General features: G+C 44.3%; 1 protein-coding gene across 1 annotated transcript in view; it reads left to right on the forward strand.

Moving 5' to 3' along the window:
- Positions 1-19,533, forward strand: part of LOC126188387 (hemicentin-2-like) — a 724,732-nt gene that overhangs the window by 699,233 nt on the left and 5,966 nt on the right. Inside the window, exon 10 of the mRNA XM_049929987.1 lies at positions 13,033-13,317. Coding sequence (XP_049785944.1) covers positions 13,033-13,317 — 285 coding nt within the window. The remainder of the gene's footprint in view (positions 1-13,032; positions 13,318-19,533) is intronic.

The raw sequence follows: 19,533 nt of genomic DNA on the forward strand, positions 1-19,533 counted from the left end.
CGAGGGGACACTGAATAGTGCACGGTACATCCAAACCGTCATCGAACCCATAGTTCTACCATTCCTAGACCGGCAAGGGAACTTGCTGTTCCAACAGGACAATGCACGTCCGCATGTATCCCGTGCCACCCAACGTGCTCTAGAAGGTGTAAGTCAACTACCCCGGCCAGCAAGATCTCCGGATCTGTCCCCCATTGAGTATGTTTGGGACTGGATGAAGCGTCGTCTCACGCGGTCTGCACGTCCAGCACGAACGCTGGTCCAACTGAGGCGCCAGGTAGAAATGGCATGGCAAGCCGTTCCAGAGGACTACATCCAGCATCTCTACGATCGTCTCCATGGGAGAATAGCAGCCTGCATTGCTGCGAAAGGTGGATATACACTGCACTAGTGCCGACATTGTGTATGCTCTGTTGCCTGTGTCTATGTGCCTGTGGTTCTGTCAGTGTGATCATGTGATGTATCTGACCCCAGGAATGTGTCAATAAATTTTCCCTTTCCTGGGACAATGAATTCATGGTGTTCTTATTTCAATTTCCAGGAGTGTATTAAGCTATGCTGCCTCTGTAGCGGCCCATAACTGCAAAAGTATAGCCGGTGCACGATCTTGTGCAATAACTGATCTTTCGAGTATGCCCCATCAATGTTCGACGGGATCAGGTTGCCAAAGTCATTCGCTAGAATAGTCTGTAATGTTCTACAAACCAACCACGACATACTCCATCGACTCTGGGAACGTGAAGTCCATGAATAGCTGTAAGTGGTCTCCTACTAGCCGAACATAAGCATTTCCAGTCAATGATCGTTTCCGTTGGACCAGAGGACCCAGCCCATTCCAGGTAAACAGAGCCCACACCATTTATGGTGCCGCCACAAGCCTGCACAGTGCCACATTGACAACGTGGGTCCTTACTTTCATGGGGTCTGCGTCACACTTGATTCCTGTCATCAGCTTTAACGAACTGAAATCGGGACTCATCTGACTAGGCGACGGTTTACCAGTCTGCTAGGTTCCAACCGATATGGTCACGAGCCCACATTGATTTCTGCGCTTATTTCACGCAATGTTGCTTCTCTGTTAACACTGAAGACACGACGAAACTCCGCTGCTCTCAATCGTAAAGTGTAGGCCTTAGGCTACTGTGTTGCCCGTGATTAGAGGTAATGCCTAAAATTTGGTATTCTCGGTACACTACATTGTGCATCGCGGAATATTGAATTCCTATATGTATGACAGTGGCTCCATTGGTGCTGTGGGGTATTTTTAGATAGAATGTTCTGGTCCTCTGGACCAACTGAACCGATCGTTGACTGGAAATGTTTATGTTCGGCTACTTAGAGACCATTTGCTCCCATTATTGGGCCTTGCGTTCCCAAACAGCGATGGAAATTGCATGAGGATATATTCACCTTAAAGATACCTTAAAAACAAAGTTTCTTATGTGCTAGTATTAATTATGGAAGCAGGAAAAAGACTATTGGCGTGACGTGTGGAGAATGTGGTGCTGACGAGGACCACGACTCGTTGGTTTACCTAAGTGGGAAGGCACATCATCATGTCGAAGTAATTGTGAGTCTTTCTCCAGGACTGTGGTCTCGTTTCCCGGGTGTTTCTGCTTCTCATAATAAATCCGATTATCTGCTTGACCTAATCGAAGAAATTTGAAACCCACAATTCCAATGAAACCGAAGTAGCTTTTGGCGTCACTTTAGGTTGCAATCACTGTAATGCAGTAATGTTGTTGAGATAGTTGCCAAACGACTGTCATGAGTAGACTTTTCCGTCAACGTTGTAGCTATAAATTTAATCGTCATTTCCTTTAATGGCCCTTGCCACTAGCACGATGCATGTTTGAAAGAACTGAGATTCCATCTCTTGTGAAACATTTCTGACTATAGAGGGAAATACTCAGCAGGTACTTTACCTGAGTGCAACCAGTGTAGGTGGACGGCCTTTCTGAACTAACATCATCATAAGGTGACTGCCGACCATTTCTGAATCGAGAGAACCTTCATACGTCGGGTGTAGACACATTGGACATTTCTAGGTACGTCATACGAATACAAGTGAACAAATATATTGTGCAGAGCGAGTCTGATCCGTATTTCTAAATTTTTACTTTTCTTCTTTTTCATTCAAATATTTTCCGGCGATGTCCAAGTACAATTCATTGTCATCTGCAGGGCTTGGTCACAAATACAGCAAAACCAAAAACGCAGCAGACTATCCCGTCCAGTAGTAGTGGCATTCAAAACTGTTTGTAATTGTACCGGGATGGATAAACACAGTACTCTATGGTTATCAAGGATATCTTATACCATTTTTCCCGCTAAATAATGGAAAGTTCGGATAACGATGACGTAGTTGGATAGCGATCACCTAGCCTTCTCTGTAACGTAGTCCACACAGGCCCAATAATACTGTAATCTAGTGTCTTTGGTGGCTAGGGGAGGTGTGACGATTCATCCTTGTGCTCAGGAAAACAGTCGTGGACAATACGAGTTGTGTGGGCAGCGGTCATGTCGTCTTGAAACAGAGAATCACTATTGCCGAACAAACATCGTTCTATGAAATAGACCTTATCACTCAGAAGGATCACATTATCCATGGCAGTAATACTACCTTGCAAAGAAACCATGGGTCCCATGAAATAACACGATATGGCACGATGTTGGAAACAATATGAAACTACACTCATCAGACCAAATGACATTTTTCCATTGCACCCTAGTCAAGGTTTTATGGTTTTGGCTGCGCAGTTTTCTGCAGCAGGCACTCGCATCACTAGGTGGTCTTGGAATTAAGGATAGTCCGGCAATTCTGTGCTTCTGGAACTCCCTTCATGCTGTTCTGGGGCCCACAGGGTTCACCTGTGAGATAATCAGTGGTGCAATGGCTTTTACAGCTATGATCCTCATTTTTCGTCGTAAACCTCTACAATGAGCGTCCTTCACGATCACTCAACACAAACTTTCGTCCACATTGTGATTTAACGAATGATGTTTGTCCGGTAAAAATCTTTGATATGGTGCCACTTGTAACACCAGATACTTCGGCTCTCTTTGTTACGGAAGCAGTCACGATACAAGCACCAACAGCTTGCCCACGTTCATATGCACTGAGTTCGACATAATGCGCCCACAACTGCACAGGACACTGTTCCGACCCTGACTGACACGTGCAACAAACTCAAGATACTGCACACATGTGGCCGGCCGTAGTGGCCGAGCGGCTCTAGGCGCTACAGTCTGGAACCGCGAGACCGCTACGGTCGCAGGTTCGAATCCTGCCTCTGGCATGGATGTGTGTGATGTCCTTAGGTTAGTCAGGTTTAATTAGTTCTAAGTTCTAGGCGACTAATGACCTCAGAAGTTAAGTCGCATAGTGCTCAGAGCTATTTGCACACACGTGTCGTGCATGATCAAATACAACACACTACCGCGCAGACTACCATCTACCTTTATGACCAAGAACGCATTGTTCGCGGTGTTTCCGTGTATTGTTTAGTCCCTGTACGTGCTAAGCAGTATCCACCCCTTCAGCAAAGTGGTTGTTCCTGTGGAGCATGATCTGCTGACACACTACACCAGTTCTCGGAATCCAAGTGGAAGCGTGTGACAGAGCTCACTTGTGGACTGCTGCGCCCCGGCTGGAGCCTTCGTTTGCAACTTGGACACTCTCTTTGGCACGAGCTTCGAACTAGCAGGGACGGGAATTCTCTCCTACGCATTTTTCCTGTGACTTAAATCTAATACTGGAATTAATGTCTTCTCGTGACCTCCATGACTGACAAACAGCTTCATGACCTGACCTAGATGCGCCCCTATGTATCCTGTCTACTGGATACAGAGAGTTTATTAGCTTTTAACCAGCGCCTCCATTGAAAAATAAAAAAATCCCTTGAGATGCCCACATGCCATTTACCCTGACCAGGGCCCATTGTCAATCCCTTCACGTCTCTGTAAGCAAGTTTCAGCTGCACAAACTTTTCACTAGCTTTTGCTTTCTGTGTTTTAATTATGAAACAGCTGGGATGCTTCTTCTGAAAAGGTGGTAGTCTTCCATCCTTATCTTTCCTAACTATATCGGTCCAACGACCACGTCGTCAACTCGATGTTAAAGCGTAATCTTCCTTCCTCCTTAATTAAAAATTAAGGCCCGCTTATAGAGACTTGGGTATGCTGGATTTTAAGACAAACATACCCGTGTAACGAAAAGTACAGAATTTTAGGACATAGAAAGCTGTAGCGAGGAACTCCTTTTCACTACCAGTGTAATTTACTTGCCTAGACGTCTCCTTTGAGTGGTAGGAAATTGGCTGCTGTGATCTGTTTACAGTTTATTTTAGACGACGGCTCATATTCCTTTTTCAGAGGCATGAGCTGACAGAATTTCCACCATGCTTTTTGTAACATTATACGTAAAGCGCTTAAATTCTTTTCCTGTTCCCACACTCCGTCATTCACTTCCACATATTGCAGTGCTTCGATAAGTTTTCTCAGAGACCTTTCCCTCGAATTATGGCCTACATTCGATGCTAATGAACGTCTTTTAACAAAGGATGCCATCTTTGCCAGCACTCTTTTCTGGCTTTTGCTGAGGATATCATTGTCATCAGCGATTCTTATCATTGATATCCTTTCGCCCTGAATTTTGATCCCACTCCATTAATTTTTTTTTAATGTCCCTCACTACCTCAGACACTCAGCGGCTGAAGAGTAAACTGTGCGTCCTGTTCGATCCGAACGCTTCTCTCTTGCTCTTGGCTTTCCACTTTTATCGAGCCTTCTTATTTCTTGTATATCTTTTATATTACACTTCTTCCATTTCTATATAGATTATATAGACTATATAGACTTCCATTTCTATATAGACTTATTTGTCTGAGAATTTCAAATATCTTCCACCATTTCACGTTTTCTAAGGCTTTTGGGTAGATCCACACTCATATCACTGTCTTTTAATTTATTGTAAGTCTTGTTTACATTATCTTGCGCAAAGTCAGTAAATCACGTCTTGTGGATTTACCATTAATAAGCCAAACTTGTAATCAAAGAACCCTCAGTTTTCTTTTCCTTTCTTTATCTTCAACAGCAGCACTGTTTCATCAGACATGTGGCTGCTTGTCCGATACATGTCGCTTGTATGTGCCCTTGATATCCTTACGAAAGTCCGATGTCATGATTTCTACTCTCATAATTGTTTCATATTAACTCAGATAATTATTTTTGTGTCAGTTCCCACAGATGTTTAAGATATTCGGAATTGATGCTATCAGTGCCTTCTGCCTTGTTTGATCATAAGTGCTACAGTACACAGACTATATTGTAACTGCATAAACTCTCTTACAGAGTGAATACAACTGCTGCTTTCTTTGTACTAGCAATTTGCCTGAAGCAGAAAACTACGTGCAAGCGATGTTACCAGATATGGAGAATGTACGAGCGATATCCGCAAACTAAGGACCGATCGGGCGCAAAACGGAAACCACAATGGAAAATCCGATGTAGCTTTGCACAGATGTGTTGAGCAGTGTCTCTAGTATGGCCGCCGATCGCGTCACGCCGCTCGTCGGATTTCTGAGGGCGCAGTGAGAACGTAAGAATGCCTAAAAATTTGTGTCTCCAACCAAGTATGGCTGCCTGGTGACAGACTTCACCTGACGTGACGCAGCCCACATGAAGTGACTCTCATGCATGTCCTTCTTCATGACAATTCTCGGCCCCACTCTGCAGGGACAATGAAGACACTCCATCAGCGTTTTCAGTGGAAACTGCCTGATCACCCAAAACACAGCCCGCAATTGGCTCCCCCTACGTTTCATCTCTTCTCACATGAAGCGCTGGCTATGAAGACAACTTCTTGGCACAGACAATGAGCTGTGGACAAGGACAGAGGACTGGCGAAAAGCACAGGCGGTTGCCTTGTATGACGACAGTATTGGGGAGCTGGCACAGCGCTACGGCAGTCGTCGAAGTCGGAGCAATAACTATATAAAGTAGTAGCTGGAAGATGTAGCTAACTGTTGCAAAGGAAACATTTCAGACTTTTCACTATGGTTTCCATTTCGTGATCAATCGGACCTTACTTTTCGACTAGCCCTCACAGATTACATTTTAACGTGCCTTCTACCACGAAGCTATTATATATCGGCCACAAACTGGATTGTGGTTGCAAAACGGTCGTGTCTTTCAAAAGGAACAATTTCGGAAGTCACATTATATGATACTGGGGATTCGCAAACGTACCTTCGTTGGCTGGATCAAACTTTGTACTCCACCCTCACGAAAAAGTTTCCAGGATGTGAGCACTGCCCCTACTCACAAGCTATTAACGAGAGAGGTTGCAAAGCGTCGCCATGGATAGCTGGCTTCAAGAATTAATCCGCATGTCTTCGAAGCCCAGGGTAGCACCGTGTTGGTAGAATACCGAGCCAAAGGCGTCATCTTTCAGTTGTCACTATTCTATCTGACATTAAGAAGTTCGTGGAGTGTTGATTTTGTCACTGACTCTTCCTGCACGTCGTCTTCGTTGAACACAGTGCAAACAGGACTTTGCGTCACACTCATATCGACAACCGCATCGGAGACGCTGCTATAATCACGCTAGGACACAGGACGATGATGTTGCTGATGATGATGATGCTTCTGTTACTCATGATGGTGATATTGACGATCTTACATGTGTTTTGGTGCGATTCAACAAATTTTTCATACGAAAAGTTTTAAGAGGTGTAGTTGCTTAAAAGAAATCCACTAGAGTTTCAAGGTAATTAAAAGATACCAATTCCCTAAAAACCAAGTCACAATCGTGCATAGTATTCTACCATCAGTTATCTATATATAACTCTAAAGGGAAAAGAAACACTGAAAGACGTAAAATAGAAGTACATAAATAATCATGGCTGACTGGTCACTGGTCTAAAGAGGACAACAAGGACCAACCAGCAACTGCAACACACTGAAACCTCATAGGTAAGGCATCCCAACGATTTACATTATTTTAAAGTCTGTAGCACTAGAGTATATTGGGATCCGAGAACATTGCGTGGGACGAATGCTGCTTTTGTAGGATTATGGCCGCGAGAAAATGAGGGGTGAATGTTTAGACAGGTCTGAAAAGGAATCGCCGTTATTTTTAGCCCTTATTTTTCAACAAGGGATTAAAAATGGCTCCACCACTCATCCCTCAAAACGACACAGAAATCAAAGTAGTTAGAGTATCTCTGTGGTTACGAAAAATACTGCCTGGAACACAAGTTGTGCCAGAAAAGCATTGTTATTATTAAATGGAATGCAAAAGCATTCTTTTTATTGGCTTCTTTGTGAACCAGCAAACTAAAAAACAGTAAATAGCAATCAGGACAATAAAACAACCGTAACAGCTGCTTTGAGATGTTGTTGAACATATTAAGCATCTTGTATCTGCTAACTGTTCACACATCGAACGAAATTTTCAGCCATAGAACCTATTCTGTACGGATTATGACATTCGTGAATGAATATTTTTCAGACCTTCCAGAATAGCAAGAAGGGATGGAATATGCCATTAAAAACTTTAAATAGTGTATTAGCCAAAAAGATGCTGAATTGGGTAAAGAGGATATGTCTGACCTACCAAGCCAAAAACTGAAGAAGGACAAGAGAGAACCTTAGCATAGAAACAATATTTTACTTTGAACGAAATACAAAATATCTCATAATGTTTAGCTACTGGATTTACGCATTGTTCTCTGAAGGCGAACATTGTCTTGCAAATATCTGATTAATGAGATTAGTTGAGAGCACTACTCAGTTTGTAATCTCCAGCCACAATGACAACTTCGAAACCCTGAGTTTTATTCGGTCAACATATTTTTCGCTACAATTTGCTATGCTTGCAGCAAAATATAGACACGAAAAAGATTGCTATACTACCATCGTTCACAAGGTGCGACATAACCGCGAATAAGGTCATTGACTCAGGAAGCATTGTAATTATTTCTTTACTTCTGGTCCATGTTCACAAAATTAGTTATCAGACCATCGATTTCCATCCATATGACCATCTTTACATCTTTAATAGGTATCCTGATATAAAAAAAAACGCAACTGGCATGTGATCATAGACTGGAATTTTTAAAAAAATAGGAAATCTACGCCACTATACGATGGTTTTATTTACAATAAAGAAATAAACGTCTTGTTTTAAAACAGACACCACTGAATTTAGATTACCGCCTGTCAGTGGTATCGAAAGAAAAATAATATTCATCCAGTTTCTTAGGCACAGGACTGTAAGTGGACATATAAGTATAGCTTATTTTATGTTCTGTGTGTTGAGTACTTACTGAACTGTCCACCGCATAGAATGCCAGCTATTTCCCAGATTTCCAACTTTTTATGCTAGGATATCAGAAGCTTAGGTCAATATCTGCAACCATAGTCAGCATTATTGTCTTGCATATACTGTCAGATTCATTTGTGACAATGTCATGTTCGTGTAAGAGCATCTAGTATCAACCTTCCGACTGATGAGCTTTTTCCATAGATGTATAAACTAGGCTTCACTTCCTGTGTATTACATTGCAGTGAATTAATGACATACTCACACTGGACTAAAGTGTCCTTTGTTTTAAAAAATGTTAAAATGTGTGTGGGAACTTATGGGACTTAACTGCTAGGGTCATCAGTCCCTAAGCTTGCACACTACTTAACCTAAATTATCCTAAGGACAAACACACACACCCATGCCCGAGGGAGGACTCAAACCTCCACCGGGACCAGCCGCACAGTCCATGACAGCAGCGCATTAGACCGCTCGGCTAATCTCGCACGCTTCCTTTGTTTTAGCCAACGGCACTGTGGCAAATGGTGTTTTCAGAGATAACGCTATATGTGTTCAAAGACCGTATTACCTGTTTAACGTCTTTCAAACATCAGATGTATACGGTTCTAGTACAGCGCGTTTCATGAAGGACGGAAGTAGCGTTTCCTGCAACTCCGGAGACCTAATGCACCTGTAGGCAGCCCTCAGTAACGGTACCACGCATTGGACAGTGTTGGAGGCTACTTATCGGTATTATCTGACCACAAAATGAGCAAGCTAGGAGCGAGCTTAGAGAAAACCATTAAGCCATTTAGTACGATAAATACGTGTGTCAACGGAATCTGCCCACAGAGCTATAACGAACTGAAACCTTACAAAGTAGCGGCTATTCGTGGCCTGTCCAATTAAGATACTGCTGCTCGACCTCAATGCTGAAAGTGGTTATTGCGTTGTATACTGTCGGAGAAGTTCGGACTTACCGACCCTTTTTTTACGGGGGAGCACGGCGACAACTACACCTGCACTGCACAACACAGTTAAAGGGTCAGTTTTTCTAAACCCCCTAATTGCTTGCCATTGTGACGCAGAAGTCTGGTCAAAGGTGTCTCCCTCTGCAGCCATGTAAAAGCATGACTCCCAGTGGCGTCACCTTCAGGCTCCGTAACGCTTTACACCGCAAGGTACAGAACATGCGATAAAAAGGCCAGAGCTGAGAAACTGATGTGAGGTGTAAGTTAGTTGGTTTAATGACGCCACGTTGACACCAAATTTCACCAAAACTCTGCCCAGCTCCATAGAGGACGTGTCACACGATGAAAAGGTCGTCACACCCCCCTCACTCACGTATCACGCCTTACTTTCACACATCTACGATGGATGTCATAACCGCAACGTCCATCGTTGAAATCATTAGGTTTTCTTGAGGGTGGCCGAGGAAAACATTTCAGAAACACCGCCGCTCAGAATACACGTGTAAAGGCCCAACGGGTGACGTAAAGGTCATCAATGAAACCTCACCTTCACATGGGGCGTTGATTCGTGCTTGATAGCCTTCGACACTGCTGTCACGCCCCATGATTAACACTATCAGTAACAACGCAAAGGTCACTAAGCAAAATTGTCAAGATAGGTGATACTTCATACCCAACCTAATAAAAGCAAGAAAAAAAAGAAACAGATTTCGTTAAATGTTGTTGACTTTTATTAACAACATACTTTTTCAAAAGTTGGTTATGTGTAAGAATGGTTCGAATCCTGCCTCGGGCATGGATGTGTGTGATGTCCTTGGGTTAGTTAGGTTTAAGTAGTTCTAAGTTCTAGGGGACTGATGACCTCAGAAGTTAAGTCACATAGTGCTCAGATACATTTGAACCATTTTTTTGTAAGTATGGTCAATAACCTGAAAATATCTTTTGCACACTCTTAGCAACACGAACATATTTTTAACATTGTTTATTACCAATGTGTGGGTACTTTATGATCATCACATGAAAATTTTTTAAAAATACAAATTTCGTTACTTCCTATAAATCTCTATTCACAACGTAGCTTCTTAAGAGATACCGATGTCTATGTAAGGTACAGAAAACATAGAATATGACCTTCACTGAGGAAAGAGATATCTGCAAATAAGATTTAAATTTTTGGGTTAATTTTAATCGAAAAATTACAATATTTTCAAAAGTTCTACGGTTGTCATCCCCCTCTCCCTCACTCCCCCAGGGGATTGCGAGGGTTAAACACTTCTCTAAGGAAAATTAGGGGTTGCGACCCTAATAAACGTGATCTGACCTCTTCGGAGTGTTGGGCGATCCCAATTTGTGATCTGGTATACAGGATGGAACCATTTCATCTCCATCTACATCAACATCCATACTCCGCAAGCCACCTGACGGTGTGTGGCGGAGGGTACTTTGAGTACCTCTATCGGTTCTCCCTTCTATTCCAGTCTCATATTGTTCGTGGAAAGAAAGATTGTCGGTATGCCTATGTGTGGGCTCTAATCTCTCTGACTTTATCCTCATAGTCTCTTCGCGAGATATACATAGGAGGGAGCAATGTACTGCTTGACTCCTCGGTGAAGGCTTCAACAGAAGCCCGTACCGAGCTACTGAACGTCTCTCTTGCAGAGTCTTCAACTGGAGTTTATCTATCATCTCCGTAAGGGTTTCACGATTACTACATGATCCTGTACCGAAGCGCTCTGCTCTCCGTTGGATCTTCTCTATCTCTTCTATCAACCCTATCAGGTACAGATCGCACACCGGTGAGCAGTATTCAAGCAGTGGGCGAAAAAGTTTACTGTAACCTACTTCCTTTGTTTTCGTATTGCATTTCGTTAGGATTCTTCCAATGATTCTCAGTCTGGCATCTGCTTTACCGACGATTAATTTTATATGGTCATTCCATTTTAAATCACTCCCAATGCCTACTCCCAGATAATTTATGGAATTAACTGCTTCCAATTGCTGACCTGCTATATTGTTGCTAAATGATAAAGGATCTTTCTTTATATGTATTCGCAGCACGTTACACTTGTCTACATTGAGATTCAATTGCCACTCCCTGCATCATTCGTCAGTTCGTTGCAGTTCCTCCGGCATTTCAGTAACATTTTCCACTGTTACAGCCTCTCAATATACTACAACATCATCCGCAAAAAGCCTCAGTGAACTTCCGATGTTATCCACAAAGTCATTTATATATCTTGTAAGTAGCAACGGCTCTGAGCACTATGGGACTCAACATCTTAGGTCATAAGTCCCCTAGAACTTAGAACTACTTAAATCTAACTAACCTAAGGACATCACACACACCCATGCCCGAGGCAGGATTCGAACCTGCGACCGTAGCAGTCCCGCGGTTCCGGACTGCAGCGCCAGAACCGCTAGACCACCGCGGCCGGCAAGTAGCAACGGTCCTACGACACTCCCCTGCGGCACACCTGAAATCACTCTTAGTTCGGAAGACTTCTCTCCATTGAGAATGACATGCTGCGTTCTGTTATCTAAGAACTCTTCAATCCAATCACAAAAGTGGTCTGATAGTCCATATGTTCATACTTTGTTCTTTAAACGACTGTGGGAAACCGTATCAAACGCCTTGCCGAAATCAAGAAACACGGCGCTACCTGGGAGCCCATGTCTATGGTCCTGTCATAAACATTCAACGAAATTCGAACAGCCGGTCGGGGTGGCCGAGCGGTTCTAGGCACTACAGTCTGGAACCGCGCGATCGCTGCGGTCGCTGGTTCGAATCCTGCACCGAGCGAAGTGGCGCAGTGGTTAGCACACTGGACTCGCATTCGGGAGGACGACGGTTCAATCCCGTCTCCAGCCATCCTGATTTAGGTTTTCCGTGATTTCCCTAAATCGCTTCAGGCCAATGCCGGGATGGTTCCTTTGAAAGGGCACGGCCGATTTCCTTCCCCATCCTTCCATAACCCGAGCTTGTGCTCCGTCTGTAATGACCTCGTTGTCGACGGGACGTTAAATAACACTCACTCACCTCGAATCCTGCCTCGGGCATGGATGTGTGTGATGTCCTTACGTTAGTTAGGTTTAAGTAGTTCTAAGAGACTGATGACCTCAGAAGTTAACTCATGTAGTGCTCAGAGTCATTTGAACCATATTTTTGACATTGGAACATGACCTGAAGCAAAAGAGTGCGTTTATGATTTTGCAGCCATCCTGTTTCCCAACTACCTGTGCCTCGATCACAAGGTGTTGCGACATTGACACACACGTGAATCAAACAGCAAACGGTACCTCTGAGACTCCCCAGTTCGGCAATATCTTCGGTGCTGCCCCCGCACCTTTGTTAGGCATTGAAAAATTTCCCTGTCCAGAGATATCCATTCACTGGTTCCACAGCGCCAATGTAGCAGGCAACCACTTCGACACACCTCTGCTGAGTAACTCTAAGTCGCTGTAGTAGCGTCTGCTGGCCGCATGCATCTTCAAATTGATTCGTTAGCGAATTTTGCATGACCACACTGCTCATTAACGCACTGATCATAAGATCAGTGGTGTCACGGTATGCCTCATTACGTCTTTAAGCAGTCTCTTAGATCAGTAGCGTGCCTAGAGCTGACCCTCCCATCACAGTAGATCCTGCAGCTTCCATGCCCCACCCTTCCCCGCCCTCAATGCTTGCCTCTGGCTCGGCGGCTGTCGTGACGGGCGGCAGTGTGTGGCGGTGCGCAGTCGCGCCCGTGTGCGCAGTGTCGGGCGGCGGCGGCGGCGGCGCCGGGGGCGGCGGGGGCGTGCGGACGCTGGCGGTGGGCCGCGGCGAGCGCGCCGACATCCGCTGCGAGGTGGACGCCAACCCGCCGGCCGGCGCCTTCCGCTGGGCCTTCAACAGCTCCGGCGGCGGCGACGAGCTGGCGGGCTCCGCCAGCATCTCGTACACGCCGCACACCGACCTCGACTACGGCCACCTGCTGTGCTGGGCCGCCAACAGGGTGGGCCGGCAGGCGGCCGCCTGCGTCTTCCACATCGTGCCCGCAGGTACGTAACACCTCTTCTCACCTCTTAAAGGAAAGCTACGCTGACATATCAACGATCACTACAGTATGTTCGGTTTGACTGACCCTTCCATTGCAATATAGCAATACAATGTACACTACTGGCCATTAAAGTTGCTACACCACGAAGATGACGCGAAATTAAACCAACAGGAAGAAGATGCTGTGATATCCAAACGATTAGATTTTCAGAGCATTCACACAATGTAGGCGCTGGTGGCGACGCCTACAACGTGCTGACATGAGTAAGGTTTCCAACCGATTTCTCGTACACAAACAGCTGTTGACCGGCGTTGCCTGGTGAAACGTTGTTGTGATGACTCGTGTAAGGAGGAGAAATGCGTACCATCACGTTTCCGACTTTGATGAAGGCCGGATTGTAGCCTATCGCGATTGCGGTTTATCGTATCGCGACATTGCTGCTCGCGTTGGTCGAGATCCGATGACTGTTGGCAGAATATGGAATCAGTGGGTTCAGGTGGGTAATACGGAACGCCGTGCTGGATCCCAACGGCCTCGTATCACTAGCAGTCGAGATGACAGGCATCTTACCCGCATGGCTGTAACTGATCGTGCGGCTCAACTCGATCCCTGAGTCAACAGATGAGGACGTTTGCAAGACAACAACCATCTGCACGAACAGTTCGACGACGTTTGCAGCAGCATCGACTATCATCTCGGATACCGTGGCTGCAGTTACCCTTGACGCTGCATCACAGACAGGAGCGCCTGCGATGGTGTACTCAATGATTAACTTGGGTGCACCAATTGCAAAACGTCATTTTTTCGGATGAATCCGGGTTCTCTTTACAGCATCATGATGGTCGCTTCCCTGTTTGGCGACATCGGGGTGAACGCACATTGGATGCTTGTATTCGTCATCGCCATAGTGGCGTATCACCCGGCGTGATGTTATGTGGTGCCAATGGTTACACGTATAGGTCACCTCTTGTTCGCATTGACGGTACTTTAAACAGTGGACGTTACATTTCAGATGTATTACGATCCCTGTCTCTACCCTTCATTCGATCCCTGCGAAACCCTACATTTCAGCACGATAATGCACAATCGCTTGTTGCAGGTCCTGTACGGGCCTTTCTGGATAGAGAGAAAGTTCGACTGCTGCCCTGGCCAGCACATTCTCCAGATCTCTGACCAATTGAAAACGTCTGGTCAATGGTGGCCGAGCAACTGGCTCGTCACAATACGCCAGTCACTACTTTTGATGAACTGTGGTATCGTGTTGCAGCTGCATGGGCAGCTGTACCTGTTCACGCCATCCAAGCTCTGTTTGACTCAATGCCCAGGCGTATCAAGGCAGTTATTACGGCCACAGGTGGTTCTGGGTACTGATTTCTCAGGATCTATGCACCCAAATTGCGTGAAAATTTAATCACATGTCAGTTGTAGGATAATATATTTGTCCAATGAATGCTCGTTTATCATCTGCATTTCTTCTTGGTGTAGCAATTTTAATGGTCAGTAATGTAATATAGCAATGCATTTGAGTACCATTTGACCTTACCTGTGTGGACATTTGTGATGATGATGAAAGAAGATCCGTTCAGTTATTTATGTCAAGGAGGAAAACAGGAACTTCTTTTCATTCTGTAAAATAGTTTAACCTGTCAGCTGCATTTATTGTTTCTTGTCTTAAATACTACACTGACGGAAATAAAAGACTGCAGCACCAAATAGGAACTGTGCGACACAAACGAAAGTTGGTAGGCGTGCTTTTACATCTGAAAGATGATGTTCATCCGGTTTTAGCGCCCGTCGCGTAAGAGTGGCGTTAGTAGCGCCACTATGAGGAGCCAAATCAGGTAAGGTTTAAATACATACTGTGATGGTCGAAGCGTCACATACCACTGAGACTGCACGTGGTGTGTTGAGTTTAGTCAAGAATGCCTTGAAGGCAACAAAGACGCCATTATCAACACCTCACTATCCTTCGTCGAGGCCGTGTAATAGGGCTACGAGAAGATGAATGTTCCTTTTGCGATACTGCGGAAACACTTGGCAGAAATGTAGCCACTGTCCATGATTGCTGGCAGCGGTGGTCACTAGTATGTGTGAGTGTGGGAAGACCGGCTCTACACAGAAACGTGGCATCACTATTGCATCTCCAGTAGCAGTTTGAGCAGCGGTTCGTACCACAGTGACACAACGAACTGATACTGCAAGGTGGCAACGGATGTGGCACCTCTAAAATGAGAGCAAGACCCAGATGAGAATCTTAATTGGAAAGTCATATTTTGGATCTCCTAAAGCTACTAGATTCAGCAATTTTTGCAATCAGAATAACTGCCAGTTTCGAGGATGTAGAAATTAGTAAGCTAACATACTTTGCACACTTCCACTCTCTGATAATATTCTGGGGCAACTCAACACTTAGGCAAATGTATTCACTGCTCAAAAGAAAGTAGTTAGAATAATGTGTGGGGTTCATAGTCGCTCATCTTGTAGGAATCTGTTTAAAAGGTTAGGAATTCTTACAACTGCTTCACAGTGCATTTACTCAGTAATGAAATTTTTTTTCAGCAACAGCAGTTTAAAATCAACAGCGACGTTCATGATTACAATATCAGAAAAAAGAAAGACCTACACTACCCTTTACTTAACCTATCTTTGGCATAGAAATGGGTAAAATACGTTGCTATAAAACTTTTTGATAAATTACCAGATGAAATAAAACGTATGACAGACAGCAATAATAGTTTCAAAAACAATTGAAATCATACCTCTTTGACAACTCCTTCTATACCATAGATGAATTCTTGAATATAAGTAAATAAATCCGGAGATATAATATATGCATTTTGTGCCATTTAAGGGAATGGGATGGATAACAGAAATATTTAGGTATAACACTATAATGTAAAAAAAAAAACACCTGTTTCCTCCGCGCATTTCTTTTGCATTTGACACGTTCCACATCATAACGGTTTTCCGTGCTATTGATCAATGGAACACGTAACTAACTAACAAACTAGCCCACTTTACATTTTTGAAACACAACGATGAGGGTCAGTGATTTTCTCTGCCTCGTGATGACTGGGTGTTGTGTGATGTCCTTAGGTTAGTTAGGTTTAAGTATTTCTAAGTTCTAGGGGACTGATGACCATAGATGTTAAGTCCTATAGTGCTCAGAGCCATTTGAACCACAACGATGAAGTTTGCATATGGTTGTGCGTAATAATTCTGAATATTTCTAATTAGCTTCACACTGGAGTAGCTAAGCCGGGCAAGTGGTGACTAAATGTCGCATTTCAGGCGAATAGCAAATTCTGTAGCAGATGAAAATAACGCAGTTAGCTTCGGTTTCTGTGAGCGAGCCGCAACGCGCCCTGCGCCATGGAACCGGGCAACGGCCGAGTAGGGGTGGTTTACAGCGGCCTCCACGGGCGGTCCGAGAGAACGCCGGCAGACACACTGCCCTCGGCGGGCACAGCCTTTGCACAGAACAGGGGTGGGGTAGCGCCCTCGTCCTGCACCGTAAAACTCAAAGCTGCGATTTCTCGACTACGTGTAAAGCTGGCCCGGACTCGGTCTTTTGCGGCCAAGCCGCCGATTAACACAACAGAGGTCTGGCGCCGCTACGGGCCATGTTGGTGAGGTGCACTCCTTGTAAGCCCCTCACACCCCTGCTCTTCCTGTGGGGCTCTGCAGAAACGTTCCGTTAGCGACGCACAAGCCTTCAGAACGTTTCAATTGGAAACGCTTCGCAGAAGCCACTCATTGGCTGAAATTGTGTGACGTGCGGCAGTGACTCCTGCGCACACAATCTCTGGAGATAAGACAGGGGATTGGCGGAAATTTTGTCGCAAGATGATGATTTGGCAGCCGCTGGTGCAGAGTAGGAGACACTGAGGCTGTGCTCGACCTAATAAAAGGGGATTCGTGTTCTGACTGCTTTAGCGAGCAGTCGTACCTTTTACTGTCTGCTACGGAGTACGGAGGTAGTAGTTTTACCTAGGAGCACGTTGTTTATCGTGATCGGACATCGTCGTAGTTGCGAGTCCGTCGGTCATCTACATAGGTAGCCATTGAGTATGCAGGCAGTCGACGGCAGCACCGGGTACATCTGCAGTTATTACTGGTAAGTAAGTACCGGCGTACTTTGATCAGCCTTGTTCCATATTGCTAGAACGGTAGAACACGTGACATTTTGTTACCAGTTCGTACCAGTCGTGATCTTCACTTAACGTCATTCTTTTTTTTATTTTTTTGACAGAATTGTGACAGGATGCACATAAAATCTTGTCCAGTACATCTGGATAGGGAGAATGCCAGCCGTCCCTGTAGCTATTTCAAAGTTTACTGTGTAGATTTTAACGGTTATCTTCTTATCACTTAGGCAAAACTTTTAATAAATATCTAATTATGTCTCTGTTGCACTAAATAAATTCAATAATTGTCCTGGTACTCACAACACCTACTTGTTCGGAATATCCTTTCCTTGGTTCGCACCAGTCATTAACTATGGAGGGTTACAGAAAATGATAAGGATATACATTATCTTACTTGAGGAAACCGATCACACTCAAGCTAGCTGCCGACCAGGATGAACATAGCAATGTCAGATAGCGTGTTGTTCAATTAAATATGCTCCTCTCTTGGGTTAATTCTTTGAGTTTCGAGTCTACTTGCACAATAAATTGTAACTTACTTGTGACGACAGGGTGGCCAGTTACCACCAGATATTGGTCACCTCACGGACAGTTTCGAGCCAGACGCTCTGTATCGTGCATTCCACTGACCCTAAACCCCCGCAAGTAATGAATTCAGTGGCGTCAAGCAAGAGCTCATTGGAGAGTAGGCTGGAAGTGTGTATTATCTGTAGCGCCTCCGATTTTCTTCGACAGAAGTACGTTGGATGTCACAAGGTCACATTCACCACACAGAAAACTCAGTTCCGCATTCAGTGGTATTAAAAGCAAAGGCCAGAACATAAAGACTGAAAGACGAATTCCACTGCTGAAAGCAGACAAAAGAGCAGATACATGAAAGAGTACATCGAAGGGTCCTACGAAATGGAAGAACAGCCGTATGATATGACAGGTGATATAATTGTTGCTAAGAAAGGCTAGTTGATCCAGTATTAGAGTTATAATTTGGCAGCGCTGTGGTAGTCCTGACACCAAATAAAGCAGAAGTCATAGATAACGTTTCATGGGAATTTTTAAAATGATTAAGGAAAGCGACAGGCAAATGATTATTCAGGTTAGTTTGTTGAATGTATGGGACTGATGACATACCATCATACATTCGGGAAAAAATAATCAACACATTTCCAAAGATAGCAAGGGCAGAGTTCTACGGTCACTATCCTTCAAGTGATGAATAGCTCAGGCATTAGAGTTGAGGACAAGTATGGTGTACAGACGAATGGGATAGGAATTAGGGAACTAGAGGATGAAGATCATTTTTGCTTTGCGATGGGCAAAGCACCAGAGAGGCAGTTCTGTGTTGCGCTTGATAAAGCATGCAAGATGAAGACACATTCATAGGATTTTTCGATCCATAAAAATGTAAAATGATGCTACATATTCGTTCTCAGAAAAATAAGGCGTAGGCTATAGGGAAAAACTGGTTACGTGAAATATGTACTAAAACAAAGACGGATATATGAGGACGGAAGACCGAACATAAAATACTCGTATTTAATCAATCACGAGAGCAACGACTGAAGAGAAAGAACGTTCCTGGTACGGCAATGAAACTAGGAGTAAAAGGATACAACTGACAAGATTCGCTGATGACATTCTTGTCCCCAGTGATTGCGAACGACATTCACAGGATCTGTTGACTGGAAGAAATAGTTTGATGAGTACAGAATAAGGATTGAAGGCAAACCCAAGAAAGACGAATTTAATGAGCAGCAGCCAAAGTGAGATCAGTGATAAACCTAACATCCAAATTGGTGATCACGAAATAGACGAAGTCAAGGAACTGTACTGTCTTGGAAGAAAAATACCATCAGCCGGGACGACATAAGAAGCAGGTTAACACTGAAAAACGGACATTCAAGGCCAAAAGTAATGTACTAGCATCAAACATCGGTGTTAAGGAAGACATTTCTGAGGTTGTAGCGCGGCAGTGTATGGTATTGAATCATGGGCTGTGGGAACACCGAAACAGAAGAGTTAAAGTAGTATTTGAGATACGGTACTATAGAAGGACGTTTAAAACTAGGAAT

The sequence above is a fragment of the Schistocerca cancellata genome, chromosome 5, assembly GCF_023864275.1.
Source record: "Schistocerca cancellata isolate TAMUIC-IGC-003103 chromosome 5, iqSchCanc2.1, whole genome shotgun sequence".
NCBI classification, from domain to species: Eukaryota; Metazoa; Arthropoda; class Insecta; order Orthoptera; family Acrididae; genus Schistocerca; species Schistocerca cancellata.